The sequence below is a fragment of the Vidua macroura genome, chromosome 11 (genome assembly GCF_024509145.1).
Source record: "Vidua macroura isolate BioBank_ID:100142 chromosome 11, ASM2450914v1, whole genome shotgun sequence".
NCBI classification, from domain to species: Eukaryota; Metazoa; Chordata; class Aves; order Passeriformes; family Viduidae; genus Vidua; species Vidua macroura.
This window is the reverse complement of record NC_071581.1, coordinates 4156070-4178588: the sequence shown is the minus strand read 5'-3', so window position 1 is coordinate 4178588 and position 22519 is coordinate 4156070. Positions and strand designations below refer to the sequence as shown.

The 22519-nt window shown below is 39.1% G+C and overlaps 3 protein-coding genes across 11 annotated transcripts in view; 1 reads left to right on the top strand and 2 right to left on the bottom strand.

Annotated features, from left to right (window-relative positions):
* The window catches only part of CEP89 (centrosomal protein 89), a 33146-nt gene extending 26066 nt beyond the window's left edge, over positions 1-7080 (bottom strand). For 2 of the 5 annotated variants that reach the window (XM_053987429.1, XM_053987434.1), the window contains exons 1-5: positions 6863-7079; positions 5006-5112; positions 3663-3818; positions 2640-2841; positions 1285-1387 (exon numbers count right to left, since the gene is read on the bottom strand). In XM_053987429.1, coding sequence (XP_053843404.1) covers positions 1285-1387; positions 2640-2841; positions 3663-3818; positions 5006-5112; positions 6863-6901 — 607 coding nt within the window. In that variant the 5' untranslated portion in view covers positions 6902-7079. The other 3 variants (XM_053987431.1, XM_053987432.1, XM_053987433.1) reach the window with 3 other exon arrangements.
* A 126-nt stretch (positions 7081-7206) lies between these two features.
* On the top strand, positions 7207-10431 carry FAAP24 (FA core complex associated protein 24). Of its 5 annotated transcripts, none has more exons than XM_053987183.1 (6): positions 7207-7409; positions 7536-7647; positions 7932-8083; positions 8532-8671; positions 8980-9132; positions 10105-10431. In XM_053987183.1, the coding sequence occupies exons 3-6, from the start codon at positions 7972-7974 to the stop codon at positions 10339-10341; spliced, it is 642 nt and encodes a 213-aa protein (XP_053843158.1). In that variant the 5' UTR covers positions 7207-7409; positions 7536-7647; positions 7932-7971; the 3' UTR covers positions 10342-10431. The 5 variants fall into 5 exon arrangements, with proteins under 5 accessions (XP_053843158.1, XP_053843156.1, XP_053843157.1 ...); XM_053987181.1 differs by lacking the exon at positions 7536-7647 and adding an exon at positions 7697-7788 and having other exon boundaries at positions 9703-10191; XM_053987182.1 differs by lacking the exon at positions 7536-7647 and adding an exon at positions 7697-7827 and having other exon boundaries at positions 9703-10191.
* A 2720-nt stretch (positions 10432-13151) lies between these two features.
* Positions 13152-22519, bottom strand: part of RHPN2 (rhophilin Rho GTPase binding protein 2) — a 30715-nt gene continuing 21347 nt past the window's right edge. The window contains exons 8-15 of the mRNA XM_053987178.1: positions 21378-21565; positions 19855-20011; positions 19276-19395; positions 18985-19179; positions 17776-17852; positions 16888-17034; positions 15918-16073; positions 13152-14614 (exon numbers count right to left, since the gene is read on the bottom strand). Of these exons, the coding sequence (XP_053843153.1) occupies positions 14363-14614; positions 15918-16073; positions 16888-17034; positions 17776-17852; positions 18985-19179; positions 19276-19395; positions 19855-20011; positions 21378-21565 (1292 nt within the window). The 3' untranslated portion in view covers positions 13152-14362. The remainder of the gene's footprint in view (positions 14615-15917; positions 16074-16887; positions 17035-17775; positions 17853-18984; positions 19180-19275; positions 19396-19854; positions 20012-21377; positions 21566-22519) is intronic.

The following is a 22519-nucleotide window of genomic DNA, read 5'->3' as shown; positions in this document are numbered from 1 at the left end:
GACAGCACTCTGGGAAAGTCTCAGCTAAGGGGATGACAAAAAAGAAGTTACATAACCTAAAAAACAAGTCATATAAACAGAAAACAAGTCATATAACCAGTGTGTGACCACCTCGAGTTTGGGATTCTGATTGGTCAAAGGCACTTGTGGACATTGAGTGATCAAAAAGGTGATTGTGTAAAAGAACATGTGAACAGCAACACCTGCAGTGCAGGCACCCAACTCATGTTTGTTCTGTCTCATGAGAATGGAAACAGGAAGAGTTTAATGTCTGAATACACCATAAAAAGGCCTGTTTTTTTGCAATAAACCATCTTCCTTTGCAACTGCTATGGGGAGTCCATGTTTTTCCATTCATCATTGCTACAACCATCCTCTGCAAAAACTGCATTTTCCAGCTCTGAAACTAATTCTGATTTCCCTTTTCCTGATTTGAAAATAACAGACAAGATAATTATGCAAGAAAACTGCTATACCAGTAGATTGGTCTTGCTCTATTGTTATAATTTTTCTGTCCACAATATTCTATTGTTATAAGAAAATAACCTAAGGACAGATCCAGTAACAATTCAGATGTCCCTAATCTAACAAAACTACTTAATGAAAAAACTTATTTGTGAAGTTTAACAATTCAGTGCTTAGGTTGATAGCCTGAGACTGATTATCATGTTTTTCTCTTTATTCTGAAAAAAACATGCTGACACCAATAATGATACAACTTTTGTAGAAGGTACAAACAACACTACTATCATGCCATTTGATTATTAAAAAACTCAAGGAGTTTCCCCTACTGTTTTTCAGATATAGCATTTTTTCATACAAGTGACTAAAATTGTCTTCCTCTAGCTGCTTTTTTTTTGGAACATTGCTAGTTTCTACAGCTTCTACTTTTTTCCTTTTTTATTTTTTTTCTGAACACAGTAGCACACCAAAAAGTTCCAGATTACAAACCTGACTGCTTCTGGCACCTATACCAACAAAAACATAGTAGAGAATGACTGCACTTTACAAGACAAGAGTTCAAAACCTTCACCCCACACCCTCATTTTACAGTGGCTGACAGTTCATTTCACAGTGAATATAGACCAATCTTCCCTCTTTATGCAGGTTTTTAATTTTCTGTAACTATTAGAAATTGTGAAGTATTTAGTAGCATTTCTTTAACTGCCATTTCAAAATAGGAGTATGGTATTACAATATAGTATTACATTTATTTTATTAATTTTTTTCCCAATGATATTAAAAGGCATGGATGGCATTTTGACTTAAAGTAAGTTTACTTACCTTCTATTTGCACACTTGACTTATCCACCACCACCTGACACTCAGTTTCAAGGGAAGAAACTTCCTTGTCAGCATTAGGGATAGGAGATGGTGGAAACTCCTCCTATGTAAAAATAAGACAAACCTCTCTAAATCATGAGATCATTGTTAAAATAGCCCATTGACAGTACCTTGATATCTGTATGACACATTTAGTGTATTAACGTCCCAGTTACGTTCAGAATTGCTCACCAATACTTTAAGAGAGCAAATTATAAGATTTGTTTCTTCTCGTTTTCTTGGGAGGTTTTTGCAGGGTTTTTTGTGTTGCTGTTGTTAGGGCTCTGTGTAAATAAAATCAAAACCTTACAATGACCAACAGGAGTTAGCAAGTATGAAGTGATTAGTTCAAGTATTCTCTGTCACCTTATTTGGTTACAAGAGTCCATGAAATTATTCTCCATTTGCTTGTTTGCTGTGGCGTATGTGACCTTCATTATCAACCATTTATCTACTGTATCACTGCTGTGAGGGATTAATGAATCACTGTTAACATTATCTTTGCTGGTTTTCCCACTGATCACACACCAGTGTTTCACATATTCTACTCACTCCCCCCCCCTTTTTTTTTTTTTCTTCCCCTTCCCTCTTCTTACCAGCTACTGTCTCTTCACCTTGGGGTGTTTTATGGATTCTTTCACATTTTGGGATTTGTGGTGTATATTCTAAGACTGATGGTTCTACTTTACTGGTGCTGGGTTTTTTTTGAAGAAGCATTTTTTAAGAGATCTTTTATTGCCTTTTTCCTACTCAGGTACTTCTTAAATTTTTGTCTCATTTTTGATTTAATTTTAAATGTGCCTTAGGAGTATTAAGTTCATTTCTGGCTAAGACAATCCAAAATCATAGCATACAAAAATTCCCTGGTCTTCAAGAAAAGGTTCATTTATTTGGTTTGATTCTGAATCTCCCCATTTCTACATAGGTCTGTGCTCATTAGCACAATACTGAACCATTAACTAAGCTTTCACCATGTAACAGTGCTTCTAACAAATCACCTACTATATAAGTACCATGCTCAATATAAATTAATGGACATTTTACAAGACTATGCATGATTATTATACACAATATAATTATGCATGATAATTATATACAATACCAGTGCGCTCCTAATAACCAGAGAGCAAGACTCTGTGACAACCAACAAACCCACCTAACTCATGTAAGAGTAAATGAATCACAAAAATCAGCATGTGAAATAAATATTGAATACATGTCTGAAGAGTGAGAAGAGAATGCAAAGCACCCGAAATATTAACGTGCATTAATATATTAAAACATGGCAAAGGAACTAATACATTTAAAAATCTTACCTTTTTAGTTTTGCAGGGAACAGCATAAATAGCATTGGTGCTAAAGCTTCCTTCCTCTTTCTCATTACTCTTACAGCTGGACTCTGCCTCTTTATCAGCATCTGAAAGATATGTATCCATGTCCTCTTCTTCACCATAACTGCCTGTTATTTCCAGGGACTGCAGAGGAGACCTGTCACAACCATCAAGTTTCCAGTTAGAGCTGCAAAAAGCAATTTAATGCCTGTTTCAGCACTGTGTACTCTTCAAAAAAACCCAACACTAGCAAAGCAGAATCATCAGTCTTACAATATACACAAGTCCAAAGAGACAGACAGACATCTAAGCTTCTGTTAGCTGCAAACAAGGAATGTAGTTGTCTTGCTTTTGAGACAAATTTCAGGAGAAAACACCCTGGAATGAGCATTTCCTCTAAAGAGAAAGGGCATCAATAACTCCCTTTTCTTCTGCCACTGAGAGAAATGGATACCAGGGGGTGAAAGTGAAAAAAACCCTGTTTATTAACAAAAAAAAAAAAAAAAAAAAAAAAAAAGATGCCTGCAAGGCACAGAACCAGGGAAAAAAATGAGTAAATGCTAAATATTGAAATTGTGAAACTTCACCTCCCCCCAAGAAACCCTATATCAGCCTTGGCTGCAAGCACTTCCCCCTGGGTGCAGTTATGACTGCAGCCAGAAGTTTGAAATAATCATTTTAACACAAAGGAAATATCTTACATGTAATTGAAATGATTCCTCAGTTCATCACATACTATAAAACTGATCATCATTTGATAGAAATAGTATATGATTTTGCTTATGACTGTTGTACAATCAAAATCTGCCTCTCTGAAGATTGTATGTGTGACATCACTTTACAAGAAATGGAATAAGGATTGTTAGACACTTCAGACTGAATTTATGATATGGTAAGAAAAAAGTAAGTAGCTGTAACAGCAGGAGTTTGCTGTGACTCTTTGGTAAAACTGATCATTGAGAGACTCCATTTCTCATTGAAGGTATCAAACCAGAAAGCATACACTACCCTATTCTGAGCTCTGTGACTGCTGCATATGGTTCCAAACATTCTTGCTCCAAGAAGGTGGAATCTGTTTCAGAAAGGGATCTCTGCCGAGGCTGAGGAATAGCAACAGTGCGCCCTGTTAGTGTTGTTGCAAGGATTGCTGCTGCTAGAGCAGACCTGGAAGAAAACAGAATAGAGCAGTGAAGCAATACTGAGGCTTTCTCTGTGCTCCACATTTGATACCTTTTCCTTTGCAAAATGGGTTTGCTATTTAATCAAAGCAAAATGTTCACAGTTAACAAGCATAAATACTACTTAAGGCCATGGGACTGGTTATAAACTATAACCTCCCAAAGTAAAGCACAAAACAGCTTGCTATTGTAATGCAGCTATCCAAGAGTAAGGTGCAGTATCTACTGGTTTTCCTAAATCACATGCATGAAAATCTTGGAATATACTGAGCTACTTTCCCAAAATTCACATCAATAATTTACAGTATTTAGCATTCACTTTAGCCTTAACAATACTCCCTTGTGTTGTGTTGAAAAGGTTTTCCATGTCCTGCTATTTTGTCTCCATTATTCCCTACTCTAAACCTTTTACTGAAGTTGTTAATAAATGTTGGCACACTGCAAAGCAGGACAAGCAAACAGAAGTGCCTATTTGTGTGATGCTGGGGAGTATGGAGAAGGGTATGATGAAAAGGAAAAATAAGTAGCAACTAAGATAAAAGCAGTGAAATGCTGAGAACTGTAAAAAGAATGACAAGAACTAGAGGCCAAAAAGGAAGAAGAAATTAGCTGGAATTAAGTAGGAATGTTACAGACACTAAAAAGGCCATGGAAAACAACCAGAATGCAGAGAAAGCATAGAATAAGAACTGTAAGAAACTACAACTTAAAAGAAAAAGAAGTTGCATTTTTCCAATCCAGGGTGGTGTTACATGCCAGGTTTCTAAGTCCCTGGTATGGTAGCAAGGTTTAATTCATGTTTTTCTAATGAGCTAACATTTCTTGACTCACAGCACTCATGCTGCTGCAGTCCTACACTCTACTGTAGCAGCCAAATTAAAAATTCCACTAACTTTAAATAGTCAATTCATCTTTAATTGACTCAGATAAGTCACATGTTCATAACAGTTACTGTCCTGAATATTTACCATGCTTAGGAGTGGGGAAAAAGTTCAGAGTGTGAAACTACCCCCCTTAAAAATATATTCTTTTTATGTAAAGTTTTGTAAATATTGTAAAGACATGCAATTCTTCTAACCAGGTTTTTCTAGTATGCTACAATATCTGATGAAACAACAAAAATATATAAAAAAAGAAAAAATAATTCAAAATATCCCAAAAACCAACACATACCTGGGTCTTTCTGGAGAAGGGTTTGGACTACGAGGGGGAGGGGTGCGGGGAACTGCAGGTTTAGGAGCTATGGTAGCAGCAGGGACCAGGCCATGAGCTATATGTTTCTAAATGATTTAAAATAAAATTAGTTGACAATGACTTTAAGGATTACAATGAGAAAAAAAACACAGAACTGAATGTGCACAGAAACTAACAATGCAAAATAATACAAAAAGGAAGAACAATTACATGCAATTAATGTAAACAGAAGACTTGAAATGGCATTTCATTCCCTTAAGGTCAGAACACCATATAAAGCTGGCAAGTTCATTTAACATTTATGAACAGCTGCTCTTGAAAGTTAGAAATGTAATTTACATGAGACCCATGAATGTACATTTTCTATCCACTATATGACAATTTGCAAAACCAGAATTTTAAATTACTCATCTTTTTCCTACAGATATACCAGAAAAATTGGATTAGAAAATAACTTTTTTCAAATATTGGAATGCTGCTTCAGTCTAACAATATTAGTCCCTTTCTTATACAGTTTGTCAATCCTTAGTCATAGCAGTATGAGAGGGAAAAAAAAACCCACCACTAAGTCTTGCAACCTTAATCATAAAAAAAAAAAAAAACCAAAAAAAAAACCCAACCATTTTTTTCATCAGTAAGCACAGTAATTTTTTTTTTAATGGTACAACATTAAATACCAGCTCAGAAAAACTGGGACCAGAGTTCCTACAAAAGCACTGTGAAGGAACCTGTATACTGGTTGAGGTTGGAAGGGAGCTCTGGAGATTGTCTAGCTGAAGTTCCTGCTCAAAGCTGGCTCAACCACGAGAGAGCTGCTTGGCATCCTGTCCAGTCAAGTCTTGTGTATCTCCAACCTGGTCCAGTACTGAACCACCTCACAGTATTTTATTATTCTCTTTAAGTTGAATTGTCTGTGCTTGAGTTTGTGCTCATTACCTCTTGTTCTCTCTCTAGGCATCAGAATAATAATGAAGTCCGTAATAAAGTCCATCACCTTTGGGCAGATGTTACTTTTCTATGTAGTGAAACAGGCTAAGTTCCTGCTGTTTCTGCTACAGACCTTTTTTCCCCCAATTATTTTTTTAATTCACCTCTCCAACAGGAGACTGAAGATGCGAACTGGGAAATATTTCTGGTTTTACATGAAGTCACATCAAATAATTAAATGGTGCATTAGAAGACTGCCTTTTTACTCAGTCTTGCAAATGCACTGCTCCCTAATTCTGCACGCCTGCCCGGCATGCACCATTTCGTTTACTACAGGCCATTGACTGCAGACACGACTATGACTGACCCTACTGGGACTATCAGGGAACACAGCTGAAGTAAAGTATGACAACAACAGAAGATCAATACTTTCACTATAGTAATAAACAAAAATTCAGTTAGCTCAAGTACTCTGGAAGAGAACACCCACACAGCTGCTGACAACCGTACAGCCTTTGCTGCTCTGAGCCTTCGGTCAGAACTTTTATCCGCTCACTTTACAGCACCGAACGGGCGCTGCGAGGGTCGCCCCGGCAGCGCTGGGGGCGAGCGAGCTGCGCCGCCAGCCCGGGCCCGCGCCCAGGCTCCCCGGAGCGGAGGGCGCGGCAAGGGAAGCTCGGCGTTCCCGAAAAGCCGGGCAGGCCTGAGCGAAAGGAACGCACCAGCCCCCGGATACCATTTTGCCTTGGCTTGGACTTCATTTTTCTCCCCGGTTTTCACTTCAAAGCGCTCAGCGATCGCCGGCATCAGCGCAGAAACCACCCCTCGTCCCAGCCGCGCACTGAGCCCCGTGTCCAGCTGTCCCCGCTCACGGTAACGGAGCCCCGCGCTCCGCACAGCGATACTCACGAAGGGGCCCCTCTGGCCTCTCCTGAACAGGAACGCCATCAGGACGGGACTGATGTAAACGGCTCCAACCACCGCCTCACAGCCGCTTCCTCGCCGCGCCGGACGCTTCGCCCTCGCGACCCGCCTGGAAACAAGGCCACGGCGGATTTGCTGCGGGCCGCGCTCCTCCAGTCAGCGCGGGCCTTGCTCACCCTCGCTCGGCCGTGGCAACCGCCCCGGCAACGGTAACGGCAACGGTAACGGCCCCGGCTGAGGCCCGCCCCTCGGCCCCTCCGCTCCTCCTCTCCTCCGCTGCTCCTCTCGTCCTCTCCTCCTCCGCTCCTCCTCTGCTCCTCTCGTCCTCTCCTCCTCCGCTCCTCCTCTGCTCCTCCGCCCCTCGGCCCCTCCGCTCCTCCTCCGCCCGCGGCCTGCCGAGCTCCGTGTGCCGCGTCGCGGTCCCGCTGTCTGGCGGGCCCTTGGCCGCTGCGGGCGGCTCCTCTGGGCCGGCAGCGCCCCTGCGGCCTCTCCCCGCTCCCCAGAGCGGGGCTCCGCTCCGGGATGTGTTTCGGTATGTGTCTTTGCGGTGGTACCGGCTGGTCTGTGGTGCTTGTACTTAGATCGTACCTTAGCCCCCAAGGCTCGTTAAAGTCAGAACACAGCGTAAAGCTGGCAAACCTAAAATAATCTCTCCCAGCAGCTGCATTGTAATAATTGGTCTGGAGATTTCCACCAACTGAGGGATGGAGGTGCCTCTGGAGTTGGCTTTGTAATTCAGGAAGATTTTCTCCCAGCAAGGGTGGATGAAGGTATGGAAAAGGCAATGTGGGTTTTTTCATCACCTGTGTTTTAATTCAGGCGTTTTTCAGACTGAGCAGTAAAGCGGAAAGTGGAATTTGCACGCCAACACAACGGCCTGTAAAAGTGAACAGAGTTGCTGGCCGATTTTGGTATGTTCACCTTAGCTGTAAGGAAGCTTGAGAAAGGAGGTAGTGTCTCTTCCAGAATATTGCATCCTAAGTTTATGATTAAAATTTATACGCTTGGAACAGGTTTGCAAAATGTGTTGCTACTTTTCCACATTTCTTCCTAGGGTGTAGCTGCTACTGAAGGAGGATTTTAAAGGAGGTCTGATGACAACAAAGGCAAACTTTCCTGTGACAGCGGGATCTATAGTTGTCCCTTACGGGCATGTGATTGGAAATGAGAAGTGGAGAGGGTCAGAGCTAGCCCAAAGGCTACAAGGTAAGCACAAACAAATTGGAAGAAGAAAAGCAAGTCAGGCAAAACATGCCCCTCTATTGCCCAGGAAGGTGAAACGGCTGGAATATGCTTTACTCTGTGCCTGACTGGTCCCATGTTTGTGCTATGGACTATCTTAGCAGGCTGAAACTAAATTGTGATGATCCCTCCAGAAAAGCATGTGGTATTTTTGTTCAAGTCCAGCGTTTACTGAGCAGCTCTAGTACTTTTAAATCTGTAGATTGGAACTGCTATTAATTTGCATTACTAAAGACATCACACAGTAGTTCGGATTGCTTGTAATAGATTTACTTCAAGGGAGAAAAGGCTTTTTATAAAGTTCATTATCAAGTCACTAGAATTACTGCTACTTTAGGAACGCTCTGTTGTGAAATAATTGTTAGTATATTTTTAACTACTGTATGTTTTCTTCTAACAATCTCACCCTAAGGGAAAGTTAGAGTCATCTTTGAAGATGCCTTGGGACTGGTGGACTTTCATCTTTCAAACAGAACTTGCATTTTACTTATTTCCGAAGCAGATTTGGTTGCAGGGGATGAATTCAAACGAAGATTGGTTAGGTTTAGAAATGTAAGTGCTATATAAAGAGAAAAGTTTTCACTTGATACTTGTTTATTCCATGCTTCTGAAAACATTCTTCTTGTGGTTTTCTACAATTCCATTGGAGATGACCTTTTGGGATAATTTTCACCTGGAAACAGAAAAATTCTGCAGCTGTGTGATAATGCTGTATTAAACCTCTGTCCTGTTGCTGCAGCTTATGCTCTTCCTCTGATTTGCTATTAGGCAGCTCATACTTGAAAGAATTTCTCTCTGTTCCATTGCATTAGCTTGTCATTAACAAGGTTTTGCCTAATATCTTTTTCTTTTCAACACAGGCCAGCAGTCTTAGGGGAATTGTAATCGTAGAGAAAACCCCAATCAGTGGTCAGTACTACCTAGGAGTACAAAAACTTGTTGTACTCGAACTTGGAATGGTGTTGCTTCCTGTGGCCAATCAAGGAGAAGCTTCTCAGCTTATTATTCAACTAGTAAGTTTCTGTGTTATATTAAAATATGAGATGTACAGCAAAGCAGGGAGAATACATAGGATCTTAAAGGAGCACAGCATCATTTGCATGGAAGGAATAAATCTTCAGTAGTATAGTTCAGTGGAAAGAAGGCTCATTTGGGAACAAAGCAAAAAGGCTGAAGAATTTGATCCTGGATTTTTTAAGTGTAATCTTACATTAGCTAATGTATATAGGTACATGTGAGGTACCACTAGGTAGTATTAGGCAGATGTCACTGTCAAAATCAGCTTGAGACTTTGCTTTCTCTAAGGCTAGGGAAACTGGTTTTAAATTGTTTCTTGTTACCCTTTCTCTGACTGCATCCCAAAGATGACAAAAACCATTGTTTTCATTTGTTGTTGCTAGTAAGAAACTGTTCCTAAGTAAGGTTTCGTCGAACTGCATCCGATAAGGGATGGAGGAGGGAGCTTGTATTTCCAGCTTCCTAGCGCTTGCCCTGAGCTGTGCAGAGATGAAGCCGGGGTCAGGCCTGGCCGCGGGGCTCTGGCAGAAGCGCTGGGTGTCGCTGACAGCTCTCTTCGGCTCCAGGTGCGGGAGCAGAGCAGGGATGGCGGCGCCAACCCCTTCCTTGGCAAGCGGCGCGCTCAGCTGGCAGGAGCCGCAGTGCTCCAGGCGGTGCAGCACATCCCCGGCGTTGGCAAAGCAAAAGCTCTGCTCTTACTGCAGCGCTTTGGAAGCATCCATCGGCTTTGTAACGCGGCCATCCACGAGCTTGAGCAAGCGCTTGGACAAGCAGTAGCACAACAAATTTATACTTTTTTGCATTCCTGACGTGCACGTGCAGTGGTATTTTGCAAAACTTGGGTTTTTTCTTCTGAATGATAAAAGTTTGGTTTTAATATTAAATCAGAAGATGCTGATTTCTGTAATCATGGCTAGCAGCAACTGGACTCTGATGCTTCTTTTTTAACATCTGCTCTGTTCATATAGATTAAGCTGTGCAAATTGCCTTGGACAGAAGTCTGTATTTTGCATCTGTCTGGAACAAATAAAAACCAAGCAAGCTGTCTTTTTCAACATCTGTGTTTCAATACGGAAGAGCAATCTGCTTGCTTACTTTGGTCTTCCAGAAAGAAAACACCATATGAATATGTGCATAGTAACTTCTCAGGAACTGGAAATATGTTAGGTGTGTTTAAAAAGTTAGCATATACTGTTTTAGAGTAACATCCTTGATTTAGAACTTTTTGGAGTTCCTTTGGAAAGTCCTACTGGAATACAGGTTTGACTTCACACTAACTTCCTTCTCTGGTCACCCCTCCAGTTCACAGGGTGTTAACAAATTTATTCCCATGTGCCTGATATCCAAAATATTGGTTAATTCATGTTGTCCTTATGAATGTAGGTTGGCATAATAATAATAAATTGAAAAATATTTTGATACATTAATTATAACTTCTAATATGTTAATTATACTATCAATCATACTATAATATACACTACAAAGAAAATAATATGGGAAGCTTTGAAGAAAATTCCTAATTCATACTACTCTTCCAGTATTAATATTTTGAAAATCTACTTGTAAAGAGGATTGGTTTTCCTGACATCTTGCATTTTAAGTTATCTTTTTATCTTATTTTCTAAGGGCAAAATTGCGTTTTTCCTTGAGGAGGTGTGTGAAAAGCATCTCTCATACCATCTGCGAGTTTGGACCACAGCAGGAAGACAGCTGAGTAGGATTTTCCACTCCCTGTTGTGGAAGCCTTGGCACCTCTGCAAGTCCTCTCTTACACTGGTTAGCATGGACAGCAGGTGGACCTGCTATTTATATTGATTTTATACTTGGGATGAAAATTTGTCTGTGATTTAGACATAATTATTTCATTTAGTGAATACTAAACATCAGAAAAGTACAAGAAAAGATACTACCTTTTTTTCAGGCAACTAGGGAGCACTTTAATCCTCTTTATACACGGGTTTGCTCGGATTTTATTCCCTTTAAGGTTTTGTCACTTTGCTGTGAAGACTGGATTTCACATCTGAAGGCATGTTGCTGTTACATTGCAAGACAAACACCTTTTTCCCTATGGCAAATGGCCATCTGCTCGTGCATTAAATAGCATTCAGCTGAAGTAGTAACAATTAATATTAATTATGGGCTGTAGTACTAATCCATTGCTAACCTTTATTTTTGGGGCTTTACAGCAGCCTTGCACATCCTTGTGGGTAGATGCTGTCGTGTCCACCTGAAGCCCCCTGGCTTCACCTGCCCAGCTGTGGCACAGACAGCTGCAGGGGACGCTCCCCTGGATCTCCGGGAGAGTCGGGGAGCGGCTTGGACCGAGCGCTTCGCTGTCAGGCCAGCGTGGAGCGGACACCGCGTCCAAGGAGAGGAGAAAGGAGCCGACTCAAGGCTGGGGAAGAAACTTGGTTTAATCCAGGCTCCGAGGAACTCCGAACACCAAAGGATCCAACAACCGACAGCCCTCCCTGCCCTCTGGCAACAGCTTAAATAGGGGGGAGGTAACCGGGAAAAGGGAACACCCATTGGCCAAAGGGGGATTTGAGGGCGTGGAGGGTGAGGGGATAGACGGGTACAGAAACCAACGGAGGAGGATCAAAGGAGGGGCCCCTGGCCCTCGTCCAATCACTCGACAAACAAGACGGAAGAATCTGGAAGAGAGGGATGGGGAGCCGATGATGGACAAGGCACCGAGGGAGGAACAGCGGGAGGAGTAAGCAGTTTCAGCGAGATCGACCTTGAGGGTAGAGGCGGGAAAACTTGAGGTAAACCCATCGGGAGAAAATGGGGGGTGAAGGGACAAACCATTACAGAACAATTATAAAACTGTAAAAACACAATACAACAGGTAGACACTTGGTACAAAAATTCCTGTGGCCATAAGGCACATACTCCTTTCACAGCTAGTTAAGTTAGCTGTAGGCTACTGCTCAGTGCAGGATGAGTCTTTAGTTAGCTGACAGAAAACTAAGAGTGTTTGTATGGCACCTGAGAAGTCCACATTTTTACTTGAATTAAGGAGTGTATTTTAAATTTAAAAAGCCAAGCTTTCCTCAAGGACAAGTGAGTGTGATGATGGGAAGGGAAAGACAATTATTCAGGAGCTAAGAGGGAAAGTATTTCCAGGAAGACTGTCATGGTGGTTTAAGAGAAATGAAGAGCTGGAAGGGTGATTGCTGTGACTCTGCTAAAGGTTTGCTTACTTGATCAGCAATTTCAGCACACAGACCAAGTAAATCTCATCCGTATGGAACACTGTGAGGCAGGGCTGTGCAGATCAGGGTCTGGCTGCTGCTGCTTGTGTGTGTAATAGAAGCACTACTCCCAATACACCTAAAGAGTAATTGCTAAGGATAGGCAAGTCCCAAGGAATTTACAACTTATTTTTTTATGTAGCCTTTACAGGGAAACTAGAAATATGTTTACACTCTTTGTAAGGAAGTTTGTGGCAGGCACATTCTTCTCTCTCAGGATTTTTTCATAGAGGAGTACAGAAGAAAGAAAGAGAAAACAATTTCTATTTCTGCTCCTTGTTTTTCCCATGTGGAATGTGCTTGCAGAATTTTCCCTGGGGTGATTGCTTGATTGGATTCTGGTGGGGATTGTTTGAGCCTGATGGCCAATCCAACCCACCTGTGGCTGGACTCTCGCCAGGAGGCCATGAGTTGTGAGTTAGATATGGTAGTTAGAAAAGTAGGTTTGTAGTTTTAGTATCTCCTTTAAATAGTATATTAATGTATTTTAGTGTAGTTATAAAAAAGAAATCATTCAGCCTTCTGAACTGGAGTCAGACATCAGCATTTCTTCCCACTGGGTTCACCTACATTTACAATAGAAGCTGGTTTTAAACTCTTAGTTGATATTGCACAATACAGGAACTTTTCTTAAAAGTTTCTTACATCTCTGTAAGCAACATTAGAGAAACACACAAGAGGTATGGCAACAGTAAATAGCAAATACCTGTAAATTATGCTTTATCATCCAAGCTGCAGCAGAATTAAAAAGCTACTGCTAAATGGCAACATCTGATTTTTATTCTTAAATAATGGTCATCAAGATATTTACACCTACTACATAAGAAATTAAAAATACATGACAACTTTAAAGTTTACACCAAGATGCAGATTTTTGTGTAAAATTTAAGTATCTATCTACTCTGTAGATGGCAAAGTTAACTAACACTACAGTGTTAGCAATTTTCAGTTAATTTAAGGAAATGGAAGAATCTCAAAGAAATGCTCACCTGTTATTTTTTGTCCCCCTCCTTACTATAGATACAGTTTGCTCATTAAATTTTTCCAAGGGCAGAAGAATTTTTTTTTGCTTGATGTCATAGTAAATAAATATCCTGCCACTTAGCACAAGGCACTTTTTTATCATATTTTAAAGCATCACTGCAATTTATGTGCCCCTGAATCAACATATTATGTCCATTTTGAGATCTGTTTCACAGCTATCCATTTTATCAAGACAAGTGAGATACAAGTCTTAAGGTAAGTAGGTTAAATAACATTTGGAATAAAGCTTGTTTTTAACAATTGAATCAGCAGGCATTTAAAATGTTACCTAAATCTGAAAAAGAAGAGAGTAAAAGCCTTTTGGAGTTTAAAAGACCTTTTAGATTTTAAGCCTTGTAATTCTCTTCCAGAATTAAATTGCCTGTTCAGTAGGCTACACCTAAGTACTGTGAGGAAGCACCTCTGCATAAAAACACAACTCTGTGACACTCTTGCTTGGCACAAGACTTGTTTCTCTGGATATTATGATTCCTTCTCACCTGTGGTTTGTTAAGATAATTCTTCAAAGTAGTGTTAAGTGATTTACTGGCTCTAAGAGCAAAATCATTCTTTAATGTCTCCCCTATTATTTTGCTTTCAGCATCAAGTTTATGATAAATAACTCCCATCTAGCATAGTTTTGACTATTTTTATGAAAAATCAGTCCTAACTGTATTTTGAAATCCAAAAGGAGTCCAGTCCTCATGTAAGCAATTCTATAATCTACATCTTGTTATTGCATACCTCCCAAATGACTTCATTCTAACCTTCAAATACTTCAGTTTTACAGTTTCTGCCAGCTTCTGACCATAAGTGGCTCAATGCACAGCAAATGAAGTCACCAGTATTTGTCTGAGTTTATACCTATGTATGTGAAGACAAAATTGATCAATATTTTTATCTGCATTTTAAACAAAAGTCACATTAACAGATACTTCCGAAAGATTCAGTACAATGAACTTTCTGTATTGAAAAGTGTGAAGGGAGAAAGCTTCTTCTTAACCTGAGAACTTCCAGCCACAGCTGAAGGAAGGCAGAGTGTACTTGCAGCTTTCTGTCTGTTCTTACTTCCCCAACTTAGAAAAGGGAGTTTTAGTGGGGCTTTCTTGGTCTGATCAATTTTATCCTCGTCCATGGCTAAACAGATTAAGGAGTATGTCTTCTGCATTCCCATCGAGTAAGTTGCACTCTTGCTATGCTGTAGGAAAAAGAGAAGCATTTTAAGAATCAGTCATCCAAAATGGGTCAGAATTTTGACAATAACAAAAGGTTACTGTGCAAACAGTTTTCCAGGGCAGACTGCAGCAAGCTTTCTGTGCTAATGGTATCACTGAGCACCAGGCCCTTCAGAGTGCTGTGACCCTGGGATTTTGCACATGTGGACTCAAAGGTATACTCTGCAAAGCATAAAGGAACTTGTCATTTTTTTCTTGGGTTGCTAAACATTTACTGGCTTCTAGAACAACTATTTAATGTACACACTAAGCCCCCTACAAAGCTCAAGTGTGTAATTCCTGCACAGATGTGAAGGGAGTACTTCTGCTGTCTTTGGACAGGTTTTACAATGATCACAACTATAGGAGCTCCTGTGTGACACTCTCCTGGGATACCTGAAAGGCACAGCCTTCTCGGTCTCCTCTTAGCTTTGCCCTGAAGCAATTTGATTATATTCTAGCCTTTTCTTTCCAGTTGCAACTTGAAATGGCAGATGCACAATTCCTTATTTTCAATAAGTAAAACCAATTTTTACAAAACAAGAAAACGTAACAGCAGCAGGGGCACCTTAATATCTTCTCAGGCAACACTACTTGAGTGTCTAAGCTTGCCAGGGAATGTTAAAAGCATGCAGCAGTGGATTTAGCTGAGCTACAGGCTCTTTCACACAACTAGTAAGTTATTTAGAGCTTTTTTAGAGTATTTTTATTATTTAGAGTTATTTAGAGTATTTTTTAATCTTATGATGACTTTCCCTTAGTCTAAAGCTTCTGCAGTAGTTTTGTAACTGACTAGACAGTTAAAAGTTCAGCAAAATAAAAAAAATACATACAATAATCCACGATCTAATACAAAAGTCACAGATCATTTAGAATAACAGTGCACAGAAAAGAAACGTGGTCTTGGATGTTCTATTTCATCCCATTATTGTTTCATTGTGATTTGTCCACTGATGATGAGGGTTAATGCCTTCATCCTCTGGGACAAGTTAGGGGAAATAAACTAGGTCTTCAGATTTTTCATACAATTAATCTAAGTAGCTCCACTACAAAAAAGCCCACCACCCACCCAACCATTCTTATGCAGACAGACTGCTTTAGCTTGCTAGGTCACAATGTTTAAACAGATGGTTTAAAGCTGAACATACATCTGAAGGCTTTATATATTCACAGGCTGAGTGGGATATCTGACTACCTGAAAGTAAACATTAATCAGGAACTGAAGGCAGGCAAGTGAAAAAACTCTAGCATATCAAATCTGCCAAACATATTTGCCTCATTACATACCAAAGATGCTGCTGTATCCTGGCAACTGATAACCTCAATCTCCATGGGCTGCTTTCCCACACTTTTCAATTTTTCCAGCACTTCACTGACACCAAGCCACTTGCAATCTATGCCACCAACTGAAACAATGTAGTCACCTTCTTTTAGGCCTGCTGACTGTCAAAAAATTGGGCACAGGTTATTATCCAGAATTAAAAAGACATGTAAAATATTTTTGTCATCACAGAGTATCTGCCCCAAAGGCATTTCACTCTTCGATGCTACAAACCCATTCTCTAGCCACACATGTGCAACTTTCAAGTACACAAACTACCTCTGGAGTTACCATTGATGTGATTCTGCTATACTCAAATGTTGGCTGGTTTTATGTTCTTTTCACTTTTCTCCTTAAGTAAATCAACCCTGGGTTTTGCTATGCTATTGTCCCCAGAAGACATTTTCTGCAGTGTTTAATTCTTTTTCTTCATTATTTTTATTTGTATTTCTGTGGTTACTTCTGCCTTTTCTATAGGTAAACTGCTTTTCACTGCATGCTGCTTTATCCCTTTGGACTTTCCCTGAAAGAACATCATTACAAGCCAATAAAATGTTCTTGCCCTTCTTAGGCAAACACTACACCTTGCATTCCCTTCCTGATCCTTATTCTTGTTGCTACCTTTTAAAGTATTTATCCCTTCTAACTTCCTGAATAAGACAAGAAGTAATGTTTGCTTTTATTATTTGTGACTTTTTAACTATTAAGAATGAACAGAGAAAGAAATGAACTCTAGTTTCATGTGATGTTGGGGATATGGGTACTTTAACAACCTGCAGCATATATAGCACTTAAAATGCATTCAGATTCTATGAATTTACTATCCTAATGTATAGAACTCAAGAAATACTCCACCCACTAGTATGAACTAGCTAAAGGTACATTTTAATACTAGAGTCTGCAGAGAAATTGTTCAAATCACACCAATATACTTACTGCTGCAGAACAAACTGGATCAAGACAATAAACCTGTACTGGTGAACCTCCTTTCAGACTGAATCCAAGCTCTCCTGCTTCATGGTGGAGGCAAATGGTACGTGGAGCTGTCCATCTCTGCTTGGCTGAGAACACTGTCAGTGGGCCCTGCAGGGAACACAACAGCAGGCGTGTCATGGTTTACTGTCACTTGTAAGTGAGCATTTCTGGTTTTGTAAGGCATAATGCTTTAAGCTCTTCTATTGTAGATGTTCCTCAGGTTAACTCCCAGCTAATTCCCCAGAAATGCAAAGGGATTTTTTGACTGTTCAGTTGATCCTTCAAACAGAGTGGGATAAAGGCAACTGCTAAGTTGTTCCAGGATCTCTGTTAAGGTGTACAGAATCTTCTGGCTGCATAGGCTGTAAGGTCCTGTATTACTCCATTTCAGAGGAGATAAACTGATTCATGAAACATTGCATATTCTGATCCTAACCAGAACTCCCAGCTCCTTCTGCCCACTGACACATACAGAGCCACCTGAAAGACTGGCTGTGTCACATGTAAGTCACACATTCTGCATGCCTGTCTCCACACACTAGGTATTTCTCCCTCCCCTTAAGCTGTGTGCAATTATCTGTTGAGACTTCATGGGACTTTTATGAAGGTTTTCAAGACTGAATGTTGCACAAGCCATATAGAAATTGCACTTCTATTCTTTGCTTCTCTCAAAGTTGACTTACACCTCTAAAGCTAGGAGTGATTTCTCCAATAGCTTCTGAAAAAAGCTCAATTACTACAGGATTATCTTTTCAGGTTAAAATACTTGTGTCCCTTCTCTCACTTAAGAGTGAATTTATAGTTGCTATCAAAATGGCAGATGTTGGTCAGTATCAGTATGTTACATACCAGCTTGTGAAAGAAGTCTTTAACTTTCACCTTGGAAAACTGAGGAGCAATTGTTTCTATTTTATGTTCTGTTTTAGCTGAAATAAAAAGAAAATAAAATTATTTTTCAGTATTAATTAAAAGACTTTTAAGTATTTTTAAGTATTAGTTAAAAGACATCAAAATTTATTTTTCTTGCATTCCAAGCTAGATAGGAATTTGTCCTAAATTCTTACTGGGATGTGGAAAAATTATTCTTTGTGGAAGCTTGTTAGATATCAGAACTACCTTAAAAATATCTTCAGAGCTCACAGTATCATTATGGAAAACTTAAAAAAAATCCCTTAGAACAAAATTATGCTATTGTCATTTTTATTTTATTTTCCTTTGAGAAGTTTTTAAAACCAGCACTCAGTTTCCTTCTGCATCCAAAGAGGAAAGAGTTATATGAGCTGGTCTAAGGTAGGAAAAAAAAAAAAATAGCCATCAAATTGAGTTAACAGCCCAGTCTAGTACAAGAATTGGGCTCAAGAAACAGTTACTGTAGTTTTCCCCCATACGAATTTAACTTTTTCAAGTCTCCCCATTTTTTCTAGTTCACAAGATAGTCACCAAAAAAAGCTGGATTCTAACTAACCACCATTGTTATCTACCCCAAAAACCAGTGTTGCTAGAGACAGAAATACTGTAAAAGAGTTCTAGCAAAATAATATACTGATCAAAATACATTGATCTGTGACTGAGGAAACATGTAAGGAATCGAACTTGTGGAAGAGGTTTTACAGCAACTTCTGTGAGCCAGAGAGAAGTTTGATAAGAGGATCCATGTTTACCCCTGAAAAAATTTCCTACAAAGGTCATTGACATAGAAACCAAGAAAGAAAGAAGGATAAATACGAGAAACCTGCAACTGCCTATTCCAATCAGCACTTTGTTTGTCTCTAGTGACCAATGAGTAAACATATGAGTTTTGCAAGAATGTATAAAAAGCATGCATGCTAGAATAAAAACAGTTTGAAGCCTTCTGAAAATGGAGTGTGTTGCTTTGCATTGTAATCATCTCAACTACGACAGGAACTCTACAAATGTGCAGTGTATATTTTACATTATTTATGTTCTGTATGGAAGCATATTCTGTATGTATTGATACATATAAATTAAAGGCCTCTCTCCATGAAAGCATATTTGCCTATGGTTAGATATCCTTTATTTCTGGCTGTGTACACTTACGGAGTATATCTGGAGCCTGAATTAGACTTAGGAAGTCATCTTCTGTCTCTTGCTGAGCATATTTGAGGAGTGAACGTTTATGTGCAGCTGTCAGAACCTCCTGAAGAACCTCAATGTTGCGAAGCTTTTTGCAGAGTCCACAGACTCTGAGAGCTTCTTCGTGGTAAACAATGGCTTTGCGTAAATGTGCTTTCCCTGAAAACATTAAAAACCACTGCTTGTCATCCACAGACAATAAATACCAGGGAGTTTTCAAACTGCAGCTAGTAGCTGTGTGAAAGTGGCAGTTACCTAATTGTTTTCTCTGAACTTTGTCCTTTAAAACAGCAAGAACCATCAGCCCTTCAGGCACGTAGTCATAGAGCTGGGACAAGGCTTTCTCCTGCTGATCTTCATCATCACCAGGCTGCACTGTAATGATGGATAAAAACCATTAAGCATACACATCTCTTGGTCCCCTCTTCCTTTAGGGTACTGTGTACTTATTACTACATTCTCTCCTAATGCAGTAAAATACTTACATACGCATATATAAATATATAAATAAGAATTTCAAGTTTTTGGTTTTATCATCTACAATATGCAAGTAATACTTGCATGCCAAAACATATATATAAAATCTGAACTATTTAGTAGCATATAATGGATATATAACTTTTGTTTCTGTGAAAGTTAGTTTACTGAATTTTCACATTTTTCTCGAAAGACAAAAAGAGCATGGCCTCATATTTGAGTGGGGAAAATGACTACAATTTAATATCTATTAAAGCACCAAAGTTCTTGGCTCCAAAACTTATTCACAGACCAAATTATAACTGTTGATGTGTGTATTTTTTTTAATACAAACATATAAAAAAATATGATTCTTACATTCATGGTCACACAGAATGGTGGCAGTGAAGTAATGTGCCAGAGCTTTGTAATGGTCTGACTTTATTTGTGCCAGCTTAGACCAGGAATAGGGAATATTCTCTTTCACTGGTTCCTGATTCATTGCAGTGTTAACCAGCATGTAAACCTCTCCCACCTAAAATAAAGCAAATAATTGAAATATTAGAACTTAATATGAGGTATTAGGAACTCAAGTAAGGGGTATCATATTCAGGCTTAAGATAATTTCATATACAATCACAACAAAGAAAGGAAAAACATGCTTAGGATAGGTTGAAATTAAGTTTAGAAAAAAATGGTAATGCCTTCTCTGGTTTTTCCCTCACAAGAAAGGTAAATCAATTTTGTACAAGAACAGATGGACTAAATCAGTCAATCTATATGGCTTCATAGTTAAATAAAAACACCATATAATAATCAGGTCTTAATTTACAAATATATCTCATTAACTGAGTTGAAAAAAGAAGTGAAGCATATTCAAACAGTAGGTTTGTGCTACACTTTGAAACTGTGGGGTCATACATAGTCTTAAGTTTGTGTGGTCTAGTTAAAACTGGGATATTATCCTTTATACAGAGGAAATGAAATAGGTTTTCAAGCAGTGAATGCTGCTTTAATGGATCAAACTACTCCAACTGACAGAATCAAAAATCTTTCCCCTGCAGCTGATCAATCCCACAGATATGTCACGGTGGCTTTACAGGGTTGGTATGAAAGGCTTTGCCTTTTTCTCTTATGGAACCACTTTTTTATCTGCTACTCTGAAATAACTGAGAAAGCACAGGACTATCTTCATGGCATACTAATTTCTTGGTACATACCTCAATCAAGTATTAACACTACCTTCTGGGGCAAGCCTATCTCATTTTCTGGCAAGTCCCAAGACAGCTCTGCATGTACCAATTTGACTGTTTGTCAAGCTCCCTCCCTCAGTTACAATTTAGCTATTCTTGATTAAGCTTTTTTTGGTTTGCAAACCCTTCAGCAGCTGGGAAACAAGTCAAGTTGTTCAATACTTAACAGGGAACCACACAAACACCCCCTGACGTTTGTATGTAGTTCTGTGGATGAAATCTGTATGTTTCAAAGACCAACATAAACAGCTTGTTAAAAACCTTCAGCAAGTTCACTGCCTATTTCTGTTAATCTCCATGAACTATGAAAAATTTTAACAACTCTAGAATAATATTTAAATTTTGTTCACATTTTAATCCTCTGAAAGGCTGTGCTTTTAACTGGAGTTTGTGAGCTGCCTGTGTTAATTTTGGTTTCCAGTAATGGTTGTTAACATTTAAATTTAATAAATATTACTATTATATAATATTATATAATGTGTCTATATATTCATATAGATCATAATAGTATATATAATAAATCATAATAGTATATATTTTTATATATAATAAGATATAATAATATTTAATATTACTAAAAGCTGTAGGTAATAACACAGCACTGTAAGCACTTATTTTAAAGACTAGATTTAAAGTCCCATATTTTACCTTGGCAACTTCCTGTGTCATTTTTACTAGTGTGAAAAACTCATTGCGTATTCCAGAAAGACCAATGTGCTCAAAAACACACTCTCGAGCTTGTGCAAGCATCATTTTCACTAGTACATTCAGCATAGCTGGGCTCATGTCATAACTTGGTGTGTGAGTAAAGGTCTCCTTTAAGTAGCTTAGAACTCCTGCAATTACAAATGGTTTTGTTAGTATTACGAAGATAAACAAGTGAACTTAATTCTAGTATGTACCATAATAATTAGGATTTAAAGGATATTTTCTAGTATTGCACTACAGCAATCTGAAGGAATTCTTGGTGCATAAAAAGTTAGACTGACCTACAGGTTTTGCTTTGCATTGCTATCAACCATCCCCAAGTACAGCTGTCAAAATTACACTTCTGAGCAGCCTTCATATTTGCTTGTAAAAGTTCTTGTGATTCACCATAAGGCTGTGCTGAACTGAATGTGACTTATACGTGGGAATGACAGGCTATGGCTTACAGAGGGGACAAAAAAAGAGAAAAATCTGCACAGCTTTAAGGAGATGACAGTAGTAGATCCTCTGGAGAGAAGGAAAAGACACAAACGTGTAAACTTAATTAAATATTAATCTTCTTTTCAGATGCTGCTAAGAGCATTGTGTGTCCCAATGAAAGCTCCATTCCATGCCTGTAAGCTAGAATTTTTATTTATAGATAAATAAATATATTTAATAGGGTAAAAATAAGGTTGTTCTCTAGACATTTGGTTCCACCAAAACATTACTAATTTCTATCACATATCAAATCTAAAACAAACACTAACTGTAGTGCAACACTAAGTAACAGTTTCATGGATGGAAGCAGAACCCTCAGCAGGCATGTCATCAGACTGGTTTAGTGAGTTCAGCTAGCTCGGGAATGCTGACAGCCCTGCAGAAGTGGAACACTAAGGCCTCTGCCTTTTAAGCATTCCAGCTTCTGTAATCTTACTTCTTGCCACCACACTCAGTTCTGGCCATGTTGTGCAGTATTTTGCCACTGAACGGTGTCTGTGATTTTTGATTTTCCATGTTACACTCATATCTCAATTTTTAATATGCCATTAAAGAAATGTGGCCATTCCTACTGTTTTGCACTAACAAAATTAATCCCAAAT

Bases quoted from the DNA above. Each gene is read 5' to 3' on its own strand.
- FAAP24 (XM_053987181.1), top strand. From the start codon at position 7,972: ATGACAACAAAGGCAAACTTTCCTGTGACAGCGGGATCTATAGTTGTC. The intron at 8,084-8,531 runs GTAAGCACAAAC...TCTCACCCTAAG, and splicing joins GCTAGCCCAAAGGCTACAAG to GGAAAGTTAGAGTCATCTTT. The intron at 9,133-9,702 runs GTAAGTTTCTGT...CTTCGGCTCCAG, and splicing joins CTCAGCTTATTATTCAACTA to GTGCGGGAGCAGAGCAGGGA.